Here is an 18,012-nt window from a genome sequence, read left to right as displayed (position 1 = left end):
AAACAACGTTGTACAGTCAATGCTCCTTTCCTCACTATTACTGTGGATAACTGTGGGGACGGTGAGTGGAGTGGGGCGTGTTTTACATGTTGCAAGTATTTTGGTATTTTGGTTGAGTCAAATGCAGGACTGGTCTTTTCCTGGCTGTTAACATTTTCTTCTCTGGACCGTAGCACAGGAGTCCCTTTCCGTGTTTCATTATCCCTCAATAGCGCTGTGCATTTGCAGGAGAACAAGCTGGTTTTTTTATTATCAGGAAACGAGTTCTCTAGGTGTATCATCAGAACTGTTTAAATGTGCTGATTATGATGCCTTGTATGGAATTACAAGGCAGTTTAAAAAAAAAAAGAGTTTCTACTCAGCTGTAGAGGAAGGAGGTGGTTCAGGGAGCAGTGCCAGAACAGACTAATTATCCAGCTGCAACTACTCAACTAATTAGCTTTTGTTCTCTTTAAGCAGTAGCATGCTGGGACCTGGTAGACAATACACTGCAGATGCTGCTGGGTAGTTACTGTATTGGGAATAAATAAATAAATAAATCTTGTTAGATAGCACATGTATGTCTAGTGGTGTGTTTTAAGATGGGGAGTGTTTTGTTGGACTACCTTTAGGCACATGCTGTGGAATTGTTTTAATTAAATTTGGAGTCAGGCCTGTTACTAATCGTGAACTTATCCTTAACGTCAGGTGTGTTTCTAGAGCAGGGGTCGGCAACCCGCGGCTCTAGAGCCGCATGCGGCTCTTTAGCGCCGCCCTAGTGGCTCCCTGGAGCTTTTTCAGAAATGTTTGACCTTTTTTTCTTCTTTTTTTTCTTTTTTGCTTCTTTTTTTTCTTTTTTCTCTTTTTCTTCCTTTTTCCTTTCCTTTTTAATCTTGACATTTCAACTTTTTTCATGAAATTTTGACTATTTCCTCAACATTTTGACTTTTTTCCCAACATTTCGACTTTTTTCTCTAAATTTTGAGTGTTTTCTCGACATTTCGACTTTTTCTCAACATTTCGACTTTTTTCATGACATTTCGGCTTTTTTCTCTAAATTTTGACTTTTTTCTCAACATTTTGACTTTTTTCTCTAAATTTTGACTTTTTTCTCAACATTTCGACTTTTTCTCGACATTTCAACTTTTTTCTCGAAGTGCATAATGAAAACAATAATCTTCCCTCAGTTATAACTAATATAGAAACATGCAGCATGTGTTGCCTTCATTCTAAGGCTGATACAAGACTTTTCATTTTTTTGCGGCTCCAGACATATTTGTTTTTTGTGTTTTTGGTCCAATATGGCTCTTTCAACATTTTGGGTTGCCGACCCCTGTTCTAGAGCCACTAAAAAAAGCTGTAATTAAACTTCTGACTCAAAAGAACAACTACAGACCGATCTCAAATCTCCCATTTTTAAGTTAGATTATTGAAAAGGCAGTTTTTCAATGGGTAAATAACTGCACCACAGCACTGAGACGGTGGAAAAATGTCAGTCTGCTGCATTTGATACAGTGACTGGAGAACTGGGCGGGTCCTTCCAGAACTGTACTAAACTGGTTCAAAACATACTTAGCATACTTAAGAGAACAAGAAGTACTCTTTGTCAATGGGTAACTTTGAATCTGAGCAGACAAGAATCACATGTGGAGTTCTCCAATGAGCCATCTTGGGACCTCTTCTATTTAACATGCTCCCACTGGCATAGATTACAAAGAACAACATAAACTACAATAGCTTTGCAAATAAATGAAAGAGAAACGATTACAGGTGACCACAGAGCATCAATCTATACACCTAAAAACGACCAGGCCAGAAATCTGGTGATGGACTAAGACCTACATTTTGAAAAACATTTAAGGCGCTAACAAAGTCAGCTGGCTTACTATCACCAACTAGTCCATGTATTCATCTTTAGTAGGCTTGATTATTGTAACAGCATATTTACACGTCTACCTAAAAAGTCAGTAAGACAACTGCAGCTCATTGAGAACTCTGCTGCTCGAGTCCTCACGACCAAAAAAGTGGACGACATCAGTGCAGCTCTGAAGTCTTTATACTGGCTGGATGTCCGTCAGGATAGATTTTAAAATTCTGGTGCTGGTCTATAAAGCTCTGAATGGTCCAGGACCAAAATACATCAGTGACCTCCAGAACCAGTATGAACCTTCCAGACCCCTCAGGTCATCTGGATCTGTTTTTTTTTTATCAGTTCCCAGAGTCAGTACCAGAGATGGAGAAGCTGCATTCAGCTTCTATGCTCCACATGTCTGGAACAAACTCCCAGAAAAACTCAGATCAGCTGAAACACTCAGTGTATTTAAGTCCAGGTTGAAGACTCACTTATTTTCAGCTTTAAATCTGCAGTTCCAAAATGTAATCATATTTTAACTACTGATTTTATCTATTGTTTTTATCTCTTTCTTTTTTTGATTTTTAAGTTTTAAATCATTCTTTTTTATTTATATTTGAATGTCTTTGTAAAAAATTTTGAATCCCCTTGTTGTTAAATTGTGCTATAGAAATACACTTGCCTTGCCTTGCCTTGTGCCCTGTTTATCCAATGTCACACCATTTGTTTCCATCTAGTTGTATGAATGTTTTTTTTTCCTTTGGCAAGATCTTGTTTTTGATGATGTTCTCCAGAACAGCCCAGTGATTCTCAGATGGTTTAACGCCTGGACTCCTTGGTTGTCAATCCATGTGTGAAAATAATACCTCAGTCCCTTTCATAATTTGAGCCCAATCAATCTTGATATTATCATCTTAAATAACGCTCGTGTCTTCAAGGACCAACAACATTGATAGTTGTGTTTCCCTTCCCTTTATATTTGCACAAAACTCAAATATTGAAAAAGGAAACCTGTAATGGAAATGGTTCAATTTCAAAAATACTCCCAAATATCGCAAAAACTTTTTCATGCTTTCACAAGGTGGTGTTTCAGGCAATTCGATAATCCAGTTTATCCCAGACGTTTAATGGAACTGCTTTTTGTGCATTTCCATGTCTCTGGCAGCACTGGATGTGACATAGTCAGTCAATTTTAATTCATCAAAATCTAGTTTCCAGCTGTTTTTGGCCTCATTATTACTATGTAGTTGTGATATAGCACTACTTAATCATTGGGCATTATTGCATTACATAAGTGCTTTGCATCTGAATAATCATTTGAATGATCATCTGCTGCCTTCATCATCTGACATCATCAGCGGTATACCAAATAGGTTGTTGTCCATCCTCATCAATGTTGAGATTTTCTTTTACAATGTTTTGAAGAGAAGTCTCGCAGGACAAGCTACGGAGAGTTAACAATAATTATGCTTCTTTGAAAAACACTGTCCAATGGAAACACTGACTCGTTGCAAGTTGTTTATTGGCCTTACTTTTTGGATTTAGATTTTACTGAACATTTGAGGTAGATATTTCAAGATAATCTTTTTTCTGACCATCATTCCTCAAAGACCATTGTTCACCTCCATCCTCACAGGTTTTTGTTGTTTTGTTTGCCTGATGGAAACCAATAATTTTACCCCTTTGAAAAAGGATAAAATGTTTTTTATGACCAGAGGATGTGTGTTCTGACATGGTCGTATAAGGAATAAGACACTTGGCTCTGCATCAGTTAGTTATATAACCTGTTGCCAGCTGATTGATATTAAATCACTGCGGTACTTTTCCAGTGGCAGGCTCTTACCTGTTTGTATAGTTGAATTGTGCGTGTAAGTGTTCCATGTAAACACATAATGTTAAGGAAAAACATTTAGTCTTTAGAAGTTTGATATAGAAACTCTTTAACTATAGTTGTCAACCTACCCCTGTGTAATGTGTTTCTATGCCCTTCAGCTCCTCCATGAAGAATGGGCCAACTACGGAGTCATGCTCAAATATCAGCCAGTCGACCTAATCAGGTACAGGACAGTCATGCCGACAACAGTTCATTTTTTTTCACTCACATCCACTAAATTCAAAGTGTTGTACAGAAACCACCTGATAAGTCAGAGATAACAGCAGAATACTGGTAATTTCAGTAATTATTAGTATATTTTTAAGAGGGATGCCAAGGAGTGATTCTCTGAACATTTACTCTCAAGTAAATGTTTTCAAGATTCAAGATTCTTTATTGGCATTTTACACAGAGACAAGCTGTGGGCACAACGAATTTATATGGGCTTTAACGAATGTGCTCGTCCTAACATAGATAAAGTGCAAAAAATAAAACTAAAGTAAATATAAATATGCAAGAATAAAAAACATAATTAATACAAAAAAAACAATGCTACACAAGATGCAGTTCTGACAGAGTGGATGCTATTGCACATTATTCCATATGGTTATTGCACATATTTCTTGTTGGGGAGGTTCTTGATATTAAGTTAATATTTTGTACGTCTTAATATTTAGATGAAGCACAGAAAGAAATGGATATCTATTACAGAACATCTTTGTGTTTGCAGGAAGTACTTTGGAGAACAAATTGGGTTGTATTTTGCCTGGCTGGGTGTTTATACTCAGCTACTCATCCCTCCCTCTGTGTTGGGCATCATTGTCTTCCTTTATGGCATATTTACAGTAGACGACAATGTGCCAAGGTAGGCAAACTGTTCAACCGTACACACCTTCTTCAAAAGTACAATGTGTCATCACAATGTAAGTATTAATACTTTTTTTGTTTTCATATGTTTTTTAGTCAGGAGGCATGTGAAGACAACCTGAACATCACAATGTGCCCACTGTGTGATGCAGTGTGTGACTACTGGCGTCTAAGTACAGTGTGTTCGCTGGCTCGAGCTTCATACCTGTTTGACAATGGAGCTACTGTCCTCTTTGCTATTTTCATGTCACTGTGGGGTAACTATACACCTTAAACACTTTCCTTAAAATGTTACACCAAGTATTGGGTAGCTCAAGGCAGCTACACCTAGAGAACTACTTTACTATTCTTTTCGCCATTTTCATGTCACTGTGGGGTAGCTATACATCTTAATACACTTTATCGAGGAAAAAGTTGAAGCAAATATAGTATTTCAATACACAAACTCCTGGACAATTATATAAAGACTCACCTAAATGCATTTTTGTAAATCAGCCTGCGGTTATTATATACACGGACAGTCGTAGAAATTATAACTTTCATAATACATTGAACAGCATTGCTGTCATTACCACCTGCTTCTTTTAGACAGACTGGAAAATTTAAAAGTTTTACTTTGAAATTCGTTGCAAGGTAAATTCATATTGGACAGCTCTTAAAAAACCACTCCTTTATTTTTCCATTTAAAAAAAAAAGCATCTGTCAAATAGTTTGACTTTAATGACCCATCAAAAGTTTTCAAGACGTCAGGGTTTTAATGCTATCCAATGCTAAAGATTTCCTTTGTGTCATCCTGCAGCTGCTTGTTTCCTCGAACACTGGAAAAGGCGACAGATGTGTCTGAAACATACCTGGGACCTCACAAGTTTGGAGGATGAGGAGGTATTGAAATACACACATGCATAATCTCTGTGTAAACACATTTGGATACTTTATTGCTTTTCCTTATCATGTCACATAACAGAGAATACATTTGCACATTGCTTAAAAACCAAAGTCAGTCATGGTCAGTGTGACTTCATGACCCAAGTCAGCCTTAATGACAGTTTTGGGCTCTCTAAAAGGTTGCCATTTGTCTTGTAAACTCCTATTAACACGAGGGAATATTCGTGGCCATGGCATGAAACCTGTGCGCGGCAGGAAGGCTGCTGGTCCCTGTTTTAAGGAACACGCTACATAAGATGACGCATTAAGGCCAGAACATAAACAATCTCAGCCTAACCCAACTGCTTCTCCTTCACACCTCTTTCTTTCTTGTTTCTGTCTCTCTGCTTCGTGAAGGAGCGAGTCCAGGTGGGAGAAATTTCTCTTCAAGTTTAATGTAGAAACTTTTTTGCATTTAGTCTGTAATCTTTGCAGTTGTTGTTTTGACCCATTCTGCTTGCAAAAACATATTAAGCTGCACACCAGTATGGGGCCATTTTTGTTGCATTTATTGTTTTAAACTGTATGCAATCTCTTTTGGGAACTAGCCAGGACTGCAGGTTGTCCAGTCAAGCACCTTCCTCACTTAAACTGTACATTAGTAGTGTGTGCAGGATGTGGTTTTGCATTGTCATGTTGAAAAATGTATGGCAGCCCGAAAAGATGTCCAGGCAGCATATGTTGCATATATTGTATATCTGACCAGTATACATGTTTCCATTACACTGTATGACAGTTTATCCAGTTAGGTTTCAAGGTTTAGAACATCCTAATCCAAACATCCAAAACACTAAAGAGATTGATAACCAGAAGAGCAACATGAGAAGCTGCAGTGAGATCAAAGCAAACTAAATGGAAACGGAGCAGCAGGGTAGCAAAGACAGACAGGCATTACAATGCATAGATACGGATGATGTTGAGACACAGGTGTGAACGATCAGGACAGAGGAGAACAGCAAGTCAACCTGAACACAGGAATAACACTTTCAAAATAAGACAGGGCGTAAAACAACTACTTAACACAAAAGTGCTGACAAGGCAGAGAGAGGCAAGAAGGCAACATAACAAAATCAAGACAGTCCAGAAAAAAAAAGTTCAACAAACGAACCCCCAGAAAAAGCTACAAAACAAAGGCTATGCAAAGAAAACAGGAAATGTCAAAACAATCAGAATTCTACATCACGACACACCCTTGATGCCTCAGTATATAATCATACAGCATGTGTGTGTGTGTGTGTGTGTTTGTGTTGCAGGATGAGCTGAGGCCTGAATATGAAGAAGCTCTTCAGGAGAAAAAAGATAAGATGAAAGCTCAGTCTAAAAAGAAGGTGGATTACACTGATATTTTGTGTTTTTGTTTTAAACCAAATTGTCTAATTTGTACTATAAATAGTGCTCTCTTTCACACTGTTCTGTTTTAGTTGACCCAAGCTCAAGACGGCGTAGATGGAGAAACAGACCACATGCTGGCCTCCCAGGTATCCAAACACTACCCTGAGTGAGCAGAGCTGGTGGGGAGAGAGGTGGTAACGGGGTGTGCACCCATGTGTGTTTATGCGTGCCAAATTACTCCTCCATATGGATTATTACCTCCTGATAGCTTTTGCTATAAAAGTAAAGGCTGCACTTGGCACATGATGAACCCCATTTCACCCCCCACCACCACCCTTCACTTACAGTGCGTGGTTGAGTCCAAAGCAGCTTACCTGCATGAGATTAGCCCAGATTACTGATGGAGACAGAAAGGGCAGGACTGAGAGGAAGAAGGGGAGGAGATTTCTGTCCTTTCAGACGGCAAACATGCAGCGGCCACACCTTTAACATGGCGTGTGCGTGCAGAACATGTGCTTAGCATTACGGCCCATAGAGCACACTAAGAATTTTTTAAGTATATATGAATGTTGTCTGCGTTCTCGCATGCAGCAAATTAATGTGCATGTTTTTTCTTAGCAGCAGGACCCAGAGTCACTGGACATTGAGGATCACCTGCCAGGTTATCTCATCAATGTGTCCACCTTACTGCTGCTGGTACAGTAAACGCCCTCTCTTCATATGCCATTCTCAGACAGGACATACTTTATAATATTTGTTTCATAAATCGGTTAATGTGACAACATGCTGCCATGCACAGATTTATTACTTTTACATTAATGTTCCTCGTGATTCATACAAAAATACCTGTAAAAGTCACAAAGACGTATGGTGTGCATGATATATTTCATTTGCACAAGATTAGATGGTAAAACAAGTGAGGTGTAGTAAAAAAGGGACAGAAATATCTAATATCACCATAACCGTTCATATCTATTTTATGTGTTGAAGCTTATTAACAATCAGTATTATCCTTAAGGATTTAATCACACTGACAGTAACAGCATCATTGCGAGTCACCTGACTTTAATAAGAAATAGCACCAGCAAACACAACATGCAGTGCAATAAAAATTCACTTTAATCTGACAAATACACTGATTTGTTTAAAACAAAACAGCAGCAGATGGGAAGAGCTGAAAATAAGAAGCTTCAGCTGCAGCACAAGCACCTTCAAACAGTTTCTCGTGTTAATTTAGTTCAGATGCTGGGGGACTAAAAAAAAACAAAAAAGGGTTGGCGTCGCATTTAACTTTCGTAATGTAAGTAAGACCACAGAGGAGAAAAGTTTGGAAGCGGCTGTTATTTATGTAGAAACACAATCTGTCAGATTTTGCTGAACAGCTGATTCTATGGCAAATTACCTCACTACTGCTGAGCGTCCTTGCTGGTTACCGTGACCACAGCAGGGCACACCTTATTGGAAAACATATGTATACATTACTCATTCCAGTTTAGTCGGATTGCCGTCACAACATGTTACGGAAAAGCACCCGGGGGGACGGGGGGTCATTCAGACATGACACTGACATGTTCAGTTGCCCTCAGATTAATGAAGAGCTGTGCATGTCTAAAAGGGGCTTTATTCTCACTTTTCTATGTGCCATCTGTCTCTAAGTCGATCCTCCTGTTAATCTTTTGATTAACGGGGGGATCAGGTGGATTAACAGTTGGCAGGGTGATCATTATTGTTATTTTTTTTATGACGTATTAGGCATTTACCTGAATCCCCCCAAAATTTCTGTCTGTCTTTATCTTTTTTTTATATTATTTATTGACATACAGTTTTTCTCAATTCATCCACTCATTTCTCATCAATCTATCTTGTCAATAGCAGTGAGCATAAATCCTCGGTCAATTCCTGTTATTATAATAATATCAAACAAAACAAAGTCTTCACAGTTGAATTGTACCTGTTTCAGAACATCCTTCTCCTCTATAATCTACTAGTTTAACCTTTAACCTGTTGTTGCGTGCACTGTCTTCAGATCTTCGTGACCTTCTCAGCAGTGTTTGGAGTGGTGGTTTATCGTATCTGCATGTTAAGCGTGTGGTCCATGAACCCTGACCCTGAGGCCAAGGCCAGCGTGAGGATGACAGTCACCACCACAGGCATCGTCCTCAACATGATGGTGGTTCTGGTGTTGGAGGAGGTCTATGGAGCCATCGCTGTGTGGCTGACCGAGCTCGGTACCGTGTTAATCACTCTCACACAGATACACTTGATATGGGGAAGGTTCATTGTTCATAAAATGGTCAGTATTACTATTCTATGTGCTACAGTGGGAACAGAATATGGATGAAGAATTCGAGCGATGTGTTACATGGACTACATTTCTATATATTGAAACAAGACAGTTAGTGTTGCTGATTTAGGACGTGTGAATAAAACATAAAATTATTAATAAGCGTTTTAAACGTCTGCCATGTTGTCTTTCTGACAGAACTCCCTAGAACAGAGGAGGAGTTTGAAGAAAGGTTAATCTTCAAGTCTTTCTTCCTCAAGTCCATGAACGCCTTTGCACCTATTTTCTATGTTGCCTTCTTCAAGGGCAGGTGTGTACCGTTTCTTTCTAAAACAAATTCAAACCTCTGTGTGTCCTCTTTCTTAACATGTGACCCCGGTTTCTCCTTCATACAGATTTGCTGGGCGGCCTGGTGATTATGTCTATGTGTTTGGAGACTATCGTATGGAGGAGGTAGGTCCAGCTTCAAACATAACTCAGTATTGACTTGTGTACGTACATGTTAGATTTATGCATATATTTGAACTAAATCTGTGTGCTGTAATCCACAGTGTGCTCCTCCAGGCTGCCTCATTGAGCTGTGCATCCAGCTCAGCATGATCATGCTGGGAAAGCAGCTCATCCAAAACAACGTGTTTGAGGTTTTAATACCGTACGTACATATTAATGATAGTAATCAGTACACGATATTAATGAGAACTAAAAAAGCTGTATAAAATCTAAATAAAAACAAAATGCAATGATTTGCTGATAATTTAAGCCACATATTTATCAGAAATTAATATAACAAGAAATAGTCCAACTGAGAAATTATTGTCTGCTGCTATTTGTTTACTTTTTTTTTTTTTTTTCTAAAAACCTAGTTGCAGTGTGACACCAGTTGTTTGTTGAGCTGAGCTGAGGATGCCCGTTGCTACCGTTTCAGACATTTTTTTTTAATCTTTTTGCTTGGTACAGCTTTTTTTTTTGTCATACTAAATAATCGAAATGTCTTTTCGATTTAATTTTAAGAAATATTTCTTCTTTCTAAAACTCTGGCAACGTGATGAACTCCTCCATATTTTTACCCTTGAAACACTCAAACATAATTGAGGGTCAGGTGACTGACTTTTTATATCAGGTGTTTTTTAGTGGGACTCAACTTTTCCAGTCATTTGTTGACGTCACATCTTTTTGTTTATGGCACAAAATTCTAAATAACCGTATCAGTTTCAAAATCTGTTTAATTTCAACGTCATTACTTTCACTCCATATGTTGTCTATATACCATTTTTATTTAAATGAATGGTCTGAATTACTCAAATAGATTTTTTTATTTCCATTTTCCACAACGTCACAACTTTTATGGAAACAGAAATACATTGTAAAGGATATGCTTTTTTGCAAATCTGCTAGTTTACTTTATCTTAAGTCCTCCCTAATTATCATGACCTCCTTTTTGTAGTAAGCTGAAGAAGATGTACAGAACCATACAGGAACAAAAAGGAAAGAAAAGAGCAGGAGAAGATGAAGACGGTGAAGAAGGAGAGAAGAGACCAAAGCAACAGTACCACAAAGATTTTGCCCTTGAACCATTTGAAGGTGTCAGCCCAGAGTTCATGGAGATGAGTGAGTCTCATCAAGTCTCTTTCCAACTCTGTTTAAGCCATTTTATCACTACTGAAATTGCACATCGTAATTTTCCTTTTTTGTGCTCTTGTCTTAATGTTTTACCCAGTAATCCAGTACGGGTTTGTGTCTCTGTTCGTGGCTTCCTTCCCGCTGGCGCCTGCATTTGCTCTACTCAACAATGTCATCGAGATCCGCCTTGATGCCTCAAAATTTGTCAGTGAGATCCGGCGGCCTGATGCGGTCCGGTGTAAAGACATAGGTACACATCTCTCAGAAAACCTGCTGTCAGCCTCTGTGTGGAAGTGAAAAATCTGTCCTGAAACTTTTAATCAGCTTCTTTTCTCACACTTTTCTCTGACCCTCCATTTTCTTTCCTTTACACGAATACACCAACATTAACATGAACGCATGGACTCTTCCCTTTCCTTTTGTCTTTTTTCTTGCACATGCTGTCTTCAGGGATTTGGTACAACATTCTCTGTGGAATCAGCAAGTTCTCTGTCATTACCAATGTAAGTGTGCATACGTGTGTGTAAGTGTGTGTGTGTGTGTGTGTGTGTGTGTGTGTGTGTGTGTGTGTGTGTGTGTGTGTGTTTCTTTTGAAGCCAGCATGTGAACTAATTTTATTCTTGAGAAAATGTCTTTCTGATTTGTTCTTGTGTTTTTAAAAGCTTGATTAACACAACTTATTTGTTGGATCCTTGAGGTGAAACAACTATGTCAGATCGATTTCTTTCCTAGTAAAACATTTTTAAAGACCTCCTTCATATGATTTCTGCAAATAACTTCATGATCCTGCTTACTAGGGGTGATAAAGTAAAGAACCCCAAGAGATCTGGTGTTTCTGTTCTTCCCTGGAGGACGTTTTGCTGGTGTGGGTTGGATACACTTGTCATAGATAGGATTCTCTGAACGTTTGCTGTGCATGATGGGAGTTGTATGCTGTGGCCTATGATGGTGGTTTTATTAGCTCTGGCTGATAAAACACCAGTGGGACATTTTGGACCTCTTAGTCATTTTAGACAGCATCAGCACCACTATCAACCGAAAATCAAATAGGAAGCAACTTTTTGGGGAAATGGCTTTCCATTCCTCAGGAGTTGCAAAGGTCCAACCGCTCGCTACGTTTCTGTTTTTTACTTTCCTATTTCCTATCAATAGTTGGCCTTCACCTTCGTCATCCTCATTTGCTACAATTTTCTGTGGTCAGCTTTTGATTTAAGGAGTAGCTTACCTTCATGAAATGTGAAACACGTGATCCCATGATCATTGTGGTCAGTAACATAAGATTAACCCTTTAAAGCCTGACATGTGAAACAACATGCAGAAAAAGTGTTTATTAAACACTGAAGTTAAAAATAAAACGAACAGTTGTATTTTTAACAGTTTCTAAATATGTTTTTGGTATCAATATAAATATATATTGGGTCTTTGTTTTTTAAACGTTTACATTTTTTTATTTGATTATGGGGTGGTGCAGAGGTCTGGGATGCTCATGTATCAAATATAATACAGCCAGCATTGCAGGGTTGAAGGTCCATAGTATTCCAATCTGATCCCTATTCATATTGATCAGACGCACCACTGTCAGTCACATGCCTTGGTGATAAAGACAGTTGGAGGTTGTTTCTTCTTTGGCCTGGCCTGACCCCAGGTGGGAACAGCTGCAGGGCTGGGTTGATCTGCCCCTCGGAGATTAGAGGACCAGTCTGCATGTACCACTTCTGCTTGTGTAACTTGGGGAGGGTTAACAGAGTTAATGAATCCCCTGATATGGCTGTTCTTTCAAAACTAATGTTTATTTCTTAATCACTTGTGCACCTCTTAAAATGATCGCTGGACTGCTTGAAAGTGGAGTACTGTACATTACAGTTTTAGTCCATTTTGAACTTTCGCAAGTTAGGAAAAAGCCTAATGTGCGACATTTCCACCTGGAGATGTTTGGGCTTGATCTTTCAGTGTCTGCGTCACAGTAGCCTCATCACAATAGAGATTTTCAATCTTAATAATATAACAAGTTTGAATGTCTGAAAGATTAAAAGTGAACTGATTTCAAATGAAAAGAAGTTTGGAGGCAATGCAGTTAGATTTGTTGGGCTATGCTGGTGCTCTGGCAGTAAGATGGAGTTGTATTCACTGAGAAGAAGTTTCACTCTTTTTTTTATCGTTGTAGGCATTCGTCATCTCCTTCACGTCAGAGTTTGTTCCACGTATGGTTTACCAGTACATGTACAGCGTGAATGGCACCATGAATGGCTACACAGAGCACTCACTGTCGTACTTCAACATCAGCAACTTCACTCCTGGCACAGCACCAACCACCACACTCATCACAGGCGTGACCATGTGCAGGTCAGCGGGACTCTCTTACCCTTGACCTGGACCTACCTTTAAATCCCTTAGCCAGGAGCTTAACTCTTCCTTTACTGTAAAATATGAGACGGGATTGCCAAATCCTTCTGAGGGAATATCTTTTCAGATTTCGTCTGCATTCATCCATACTGATTGAGGTGGCTCCTGGTGGATCATAACTGTTTGTCTTTTTCAGATATAAGGACTATAGAGATCCACCATGGGGACAAGATGCCTACACATTCTCCAAACAGTACTGGTCTGTCCTGGCTGCAAGACTGGCCTTTGTAATATTCTTTCAGGTATCAAAATAGTACTGTATTTTCAGTAGAGGTTAGTTTAATGTCGCTATAGAAGTTTTTTTTTTTTTTTTTTACCAAAACCTGTATTTGCATGCCTTGAACAAAAAGCTGTCTTTTTGTAGTAGCCATGTATTTTTCATTTATCATATGCATTTATTTTTACCGATTAAATCAATCACTAAAGACTTTCTTTTTAGAAAATATTTATTCAGTTTATTCAAAATAGATTCAATTCATGCTGTCTTTGCCAAAAAATGCAAATACTTCAATGGAATTCAAAGTGTTTTCTACATGCGTTAAAAATAAGAGTCAAAAATCCCACTTACATAAGTATTCAGACACATCTGTTGGCACTCAACTAAAACACTTTTGACAGCAGCTAGATCTTCAAGTCTGGGGAGTTATCCTCCAAGCTTACTAAAGTCCTTTCGGAGATTCTGCTTCTTGGCAGGGACTTACTGTAGGCCTCCCACTGAGCTGGTTGAACTTGTGTGACATTATCTGGTGTCTCCAGAGATGCTCTACTGGGTTCAGATCCAGATATCTGGGTTGGAAATGTCACAACAGCAACCACATCCTCAGACTGGCAGCCCTGGTCTTCTGCTCCTCTCTGTTTATCACAGTATTTTGCTTCCTATGACCAGAAAGTTATTCAGGTGCCAATTGAAATTCCTACGATGTGGTGAATTTTCACCAGTGAGGTGTGAATTCTGTGGGCCCAGTCTACCATAAAGAAAAGATCAGTGAAGAGCTGCACTGTTCTTCTTCCTGTGAGGCTCCTCAATCCTCCCTCTGAATCTCATTAATTGCTACCGCTGGTTCATTAGTGCTGGTCAGACCAAGGCCCCATTATCCATAATCACTTATTTTGACCACACAGCCAAATCAAAGATTGTCACTTTGGAGAAATAAAACAAAACAAAAAAAACAAACAATTTTAGGAGGATTTAGAATTATTAAATAAACGTACAAATTTGAGAAATTTGTTAAAATGTTCCGTTAAGACTATATCCATCTTTCTTTTCAGTCTGTTAATGTGACAATGTATAAAACACCCAATCAGGAAAAAATGGGACAGTAAAGCTTTTATCACTTCATAATGTTTCCATTGCTTATCACAAAAGAGATGATGAAAAGAGAGAGGAGAGACACAAATTATTGTCAATATCACATAAGACAAAATATATTAGTAGTAGTCGTCTATTAACTGGAGAACTAGACTTCTATTTACATATGTAAATTGATACGTGGGAATTTGGTGTAGACGACTGTATAAACCGGAGTAGGAAGCAGAAACTGAGGTGGTCAGAGGGTCAGACTGCAGGTCAGCATGTTGGTAGATATGCAACAGATGCATGTGTATAGACAGGTGGAGGTAAACACAGGTCAGCATGTTGGTAGATATGCAACAGATGCATCTGTATAGACAGGTGGAGGTAAACACTGGGATGGTCAGAGGGCGGAGGTAAACACAGGTCAGCATGCAGGTCTGGAAGCTCTGGTCTGCAGAGACAAAGGGGGTGGGGGGCAGAACAGCACAAAAAACTAAAAGAACAATAGAGAACAGTTGAGTTTCTGAAGTACTCCCAATTAACAACTATTGGATGATCCGAATGAAGAAAAGAGAAGACGAGGAAAACAAGAAGAGGAAGGATGAGGGTGTCCCCCTGCAGTGCAGGCCTATCTGCGTTTCCACGACAAAGCTATAAGAGGAGCCTGTTCTAGTCCTGTCCTGTAGCTGCAGCTATGAATATAGAAAATAGTCATCACAGACTCACTACAATATAACTCATCCACCTTACCTATTTATCTTGTTGGTCTTTCTCAAGTGTCCTTGTTCCATTCTGTGATTTTATTTTATTTATTTATTTTTTCTTTTTCTACCTCAGTATTTTATTCTATTATTGTACTTTACTGTTTTGTATCTATCTATCTATCTATCTATCTATCTATCTATCTATCTATCTATCTATCTATCTATCTATCTATCTATCTATCTATCTATCTATCTATCTATCTATCTATCTATCTATCTATCTATCTATCTATCTATCTATCTATCTATCTATCTATCTATCTATCTATCTATCTATCTATCTATCTATCTATCTATCTATCTATCTATCTATCTATCTATCTATCTATCTATCAGTGTTGATCTTTAGGTATGCTGAGAGAAAAACCTCTCTTTGTGTTTTCTTTTGTAACAGAACCTCGCCATGTTCCTCAGCATGTTGGTTGCGTGGCTGATCCCAGACGTGCCCCGATCGCTGCGGGAGCAACTGAAAAAGGACAACATGGCATTGATGGAGTTTTTGCTTAATCAAGACCAGGGAGCATGTGCCAAACCCCGCTTAACAAAAGCCTCGATCCCCCGCCTCTCCACAATAGGCATCGTGGTTGAGGCTCCACCAGAGGAGGAAGAGGTCCCCCAGGTGGAGGAGGAGGAGGAGGAAGAGGTGAGGGTTGAGATCAATCTGGATGACCCCGGAGGGTTTGATGATAGCAAACCAGATGTTTCAAAGTCATTTGAAGAAACAGAAGATGACAGGGAAGAAAAACAAGGAGATGAAGATGGAGAAGCAGGAAAAAAAGAGACGGAAAATGGTGAAGAAGTGAAGGAAGAGGATGAAAGTGGGGAGAATGGGAAGAATGCAGGAGAAGGAAAAGAGGAAGAAGGACAAAGTAAAGAAGAAGACAAAGAACTTGAAGCAAAGCCAGATGAGGAGAATGTTACTGTGGATCTGGACTCCTTCATGAGCGACCTGGGCCTGTTAGGTGAGAGGATAAAACTTTATTTCTAACAACACAGCTGAGTTTCTATTTATATTTCAATGAGATAAACATGTGTTGCTGCCTCTTATGCTTATTTTTTCTGTTCCGTGTCTCGTAGATGAACAGCCTTCGTCCAGCACGGCGGCGGATGCTGAGATGACCCGCTCAGACTCCCAACAGGATCAGCAGAAGGAAAAGCAGCCTCTGTCACATCCTTCATCAACAAGAGGCTCGTCCCAGAGTCTAAAGGCCCCTCGAGCAGACTTTACAACGTTAGACGTTGAAACCCGGGGGTTCTCACTAATCGCCCCCCCTGTAAGAGAGCCAGGCTCAAAGGCGAAGTCCCGCTGCTCCACCCTGCCGTCCCGCCACACAGGAGCCGAGGCTTGTTACAGTCTGCCCCGGCCCAGCCACTCCACCAGCCTCACAAGGTTCCAGCAGCAAGCCGGGCTGGCCCCCCTCGTTCCCGTGGCCTCATCGCCATCGGCATCACCTAACCCATTCCCCCCCTCACGCACCCCTGCAACACCGGCATCCCCGCGGCCGCAACTGTCACAACAGTCATCTACTGAACTATTTGTGCTGAAAGGTCCTCCACCTCAGCCGCCGCGCTCTCGGGGCAAAGCCCGGTGCTCCACCCTGCCCTCGCGACAAAGACCAACATGTCCCGAGGAGCCCTCAACAAAGCCTAGCCATTCTACCAGCTTTACAAAGCTCGGAGACCGCATCCCACCTTCACCCAGTGACCTGAAGCGCAACAACACCCCCGTATGAGGAGAACTGCAGGGCAGCAGGAGGAGACGGAGGGAGCCAGAGGGAGGGGAGGACTTGCATGATGGGCCTCTCCTGTTTGTGCCTTTGGCTACATCCCCCCTGCTGTCGTCTCCATCTGCATATTCCTGGGGGCTAAATAGAGACAATCAGGATCAAATGAACCTCTTTTTTTAAAACTCTTCCTAATCCTTGTACACTTACCACTATTTATACGAATATTTATACCACTCAGTGGTTTAGGTCTTGACAAACTGACTCTCAAAACTGTTTGCCACGACCAATGAAGACCCCACTCGGACTGTTTTTCTTTTTGCAAGGGTTGTACTCTTTGTGTGTGTGTGCGTGTGTGTGTGTGTGTGTGTGTGTGCTTGTGTGCATGCATGTGTGTGTGTGTGTGTGTGTTGATTTTGTCCCCAGTCACAGCTTAATAGCCCCTGCTCTTCTTTTATTTTCAGTAACTTTTTTCTTATTGTGTCAATGATGCAGCAGTGCTGCCATGTAGACCAGAGGAGGGTGATATATCCGTCATTGCTGAAACCAACAGTTACGCTTTTAGCTTTACTGTGTATTTTCTAGAGGTTTTGATATATAAAATATGTAAAAATTGAAATAAAAGAACCATACATTTTTTATATTTGTTCTTCCTTCTGAGTTCACCACCGTGGGTTGATTTTATTTTGAATTTCAGTCTCCTCACGTTTCCTACAAGTGCTTTGTCAGTTGCAGATGGCGATGGGGGTCATGGTGTCAGTAAGCTGATATTGTACACCATTGTGTAGTCTCTAACGCCCCCCTCTGGTGCGCGGGGGAATACAAAGGATGTGCTCTATTTTGTAGGACGGGCTCTTAGTATTGTGTTGCTTTGCTTTATTATCTTTTTGAAACTTGACATTTTGAATGCTCCCCCACCGAAATAAACACTTGGCGGTTTTTCTTTTACGAGCCAATAAAGGATAAAGGACTATTCTGATAGCCATATAATTCCAATTAAGTGCTGGAAAGTCACATTTTACCAGAGGAAACATAAAAAAGAAAAGGTTTACCCAGCCCAAAGTGACTTTATCTGTATCGATATGTTTGTTATTAA

At 39.9% G+C, this 18,012-nt stretch overlaps 1 protein-coding gene across 4 annotated transcripts in view; it reads left to right on the top strand.

The window, feature by feature from the left end:
- Positions 1–17,555, top strand: part of ano2a (anoctamin 2a) — a 33,125-nt gene extending 15,570 nt beyond the window's left edge. For 3 of the 4 annotated variants that reach the window (XM_061721920.1, XM_061721918.1, XM_061721919.1), the window contains 19 exons: positions 3,824–3,888; positions 4,435–4,569; positions 4,668–4,828; positions 5,371–5,453; positions 5,853–5,864; positions 6,749–6,823; positions 6,917–6,973; positions 7,449–7,523; positions 8,854–9,055; positions 9,310–9,421; positions 9,507–9,564; positions 9,663–9,763; positions 10,556–10,719; positions 10,829–10,981; positions 11,182–11,234; positions 12,896–13,074; positions 13,271–13,376; positions 15,587–16,154; positions 16,270–17,555. In XM_061721920.1, the coding sequence (XP_061577904.1) occupies positions 3,824–3,888; positions 4,435–4,569; positions 4,668–4,828; positions 5,371–5,453; positions 5,853–5,864; positions 6,749–6,823; positions 6,917–6,973; positions 7,449–7,523; positions 8,854–9,055; positions 9,310–9,421; positions 9,507–9,564; positions 9,663–9,763; positions 10,556–10,719; positions 10,829–10,981; positions 11,182–11,234; positions 12,896–13,074; positions 13,271–13,376; positions 15,587–16,154; positions 16,270–16,925 (3,015 nt within the window). In that variant the 3' untranslated portion in view covers positions 16,926–17,555. Of the gene's footprint in view, positions 1–3,823; positions 3,889–4,434; positions 4,570–4,667; positions 4,829–5,370; positions 5,454–5,852; positions 5,865–6,748; positions 6,824–6,916; positions 6,974–7,445; positions 7,524–8,853; positions 9,056–9,309; positions 9,422–9,506; positions 9,565–9,662; positions 9,764–10,555; positions 10,720–10,828; positions 10,982–11,181; positions 11,235–12,895; positions 13,075–13,270; positions 13,377–15,586; positions 16,155–16,269 lie in introns of all 4 variants that reach the window. The other variant, XM_061721921.1, reaches the window with a different exon arrangement.
- The last annotated feature ends 457 nt before the right edge of the window (positions 17,556–18,012 follow it).

Source organism: Cololabis saira, chromosome 5 (genome assembly GCF_033807715.1).
Source record: "Cololabis saira isolate AMF1-May2022 chromosome 5, fColSai1.1, whole genome shotgun sequence".
NCBI classification, from domain to species: Eukaryota; Metazoa; Chordata; class Actinopteri; order Beloniformes; family Belonidae; genus Cololabis; species Cololabis saira.
Note: the sequence above shows the minus strand (reverse complement) of the source record. Positions and strands in the feature narration are given on the sequence as shown.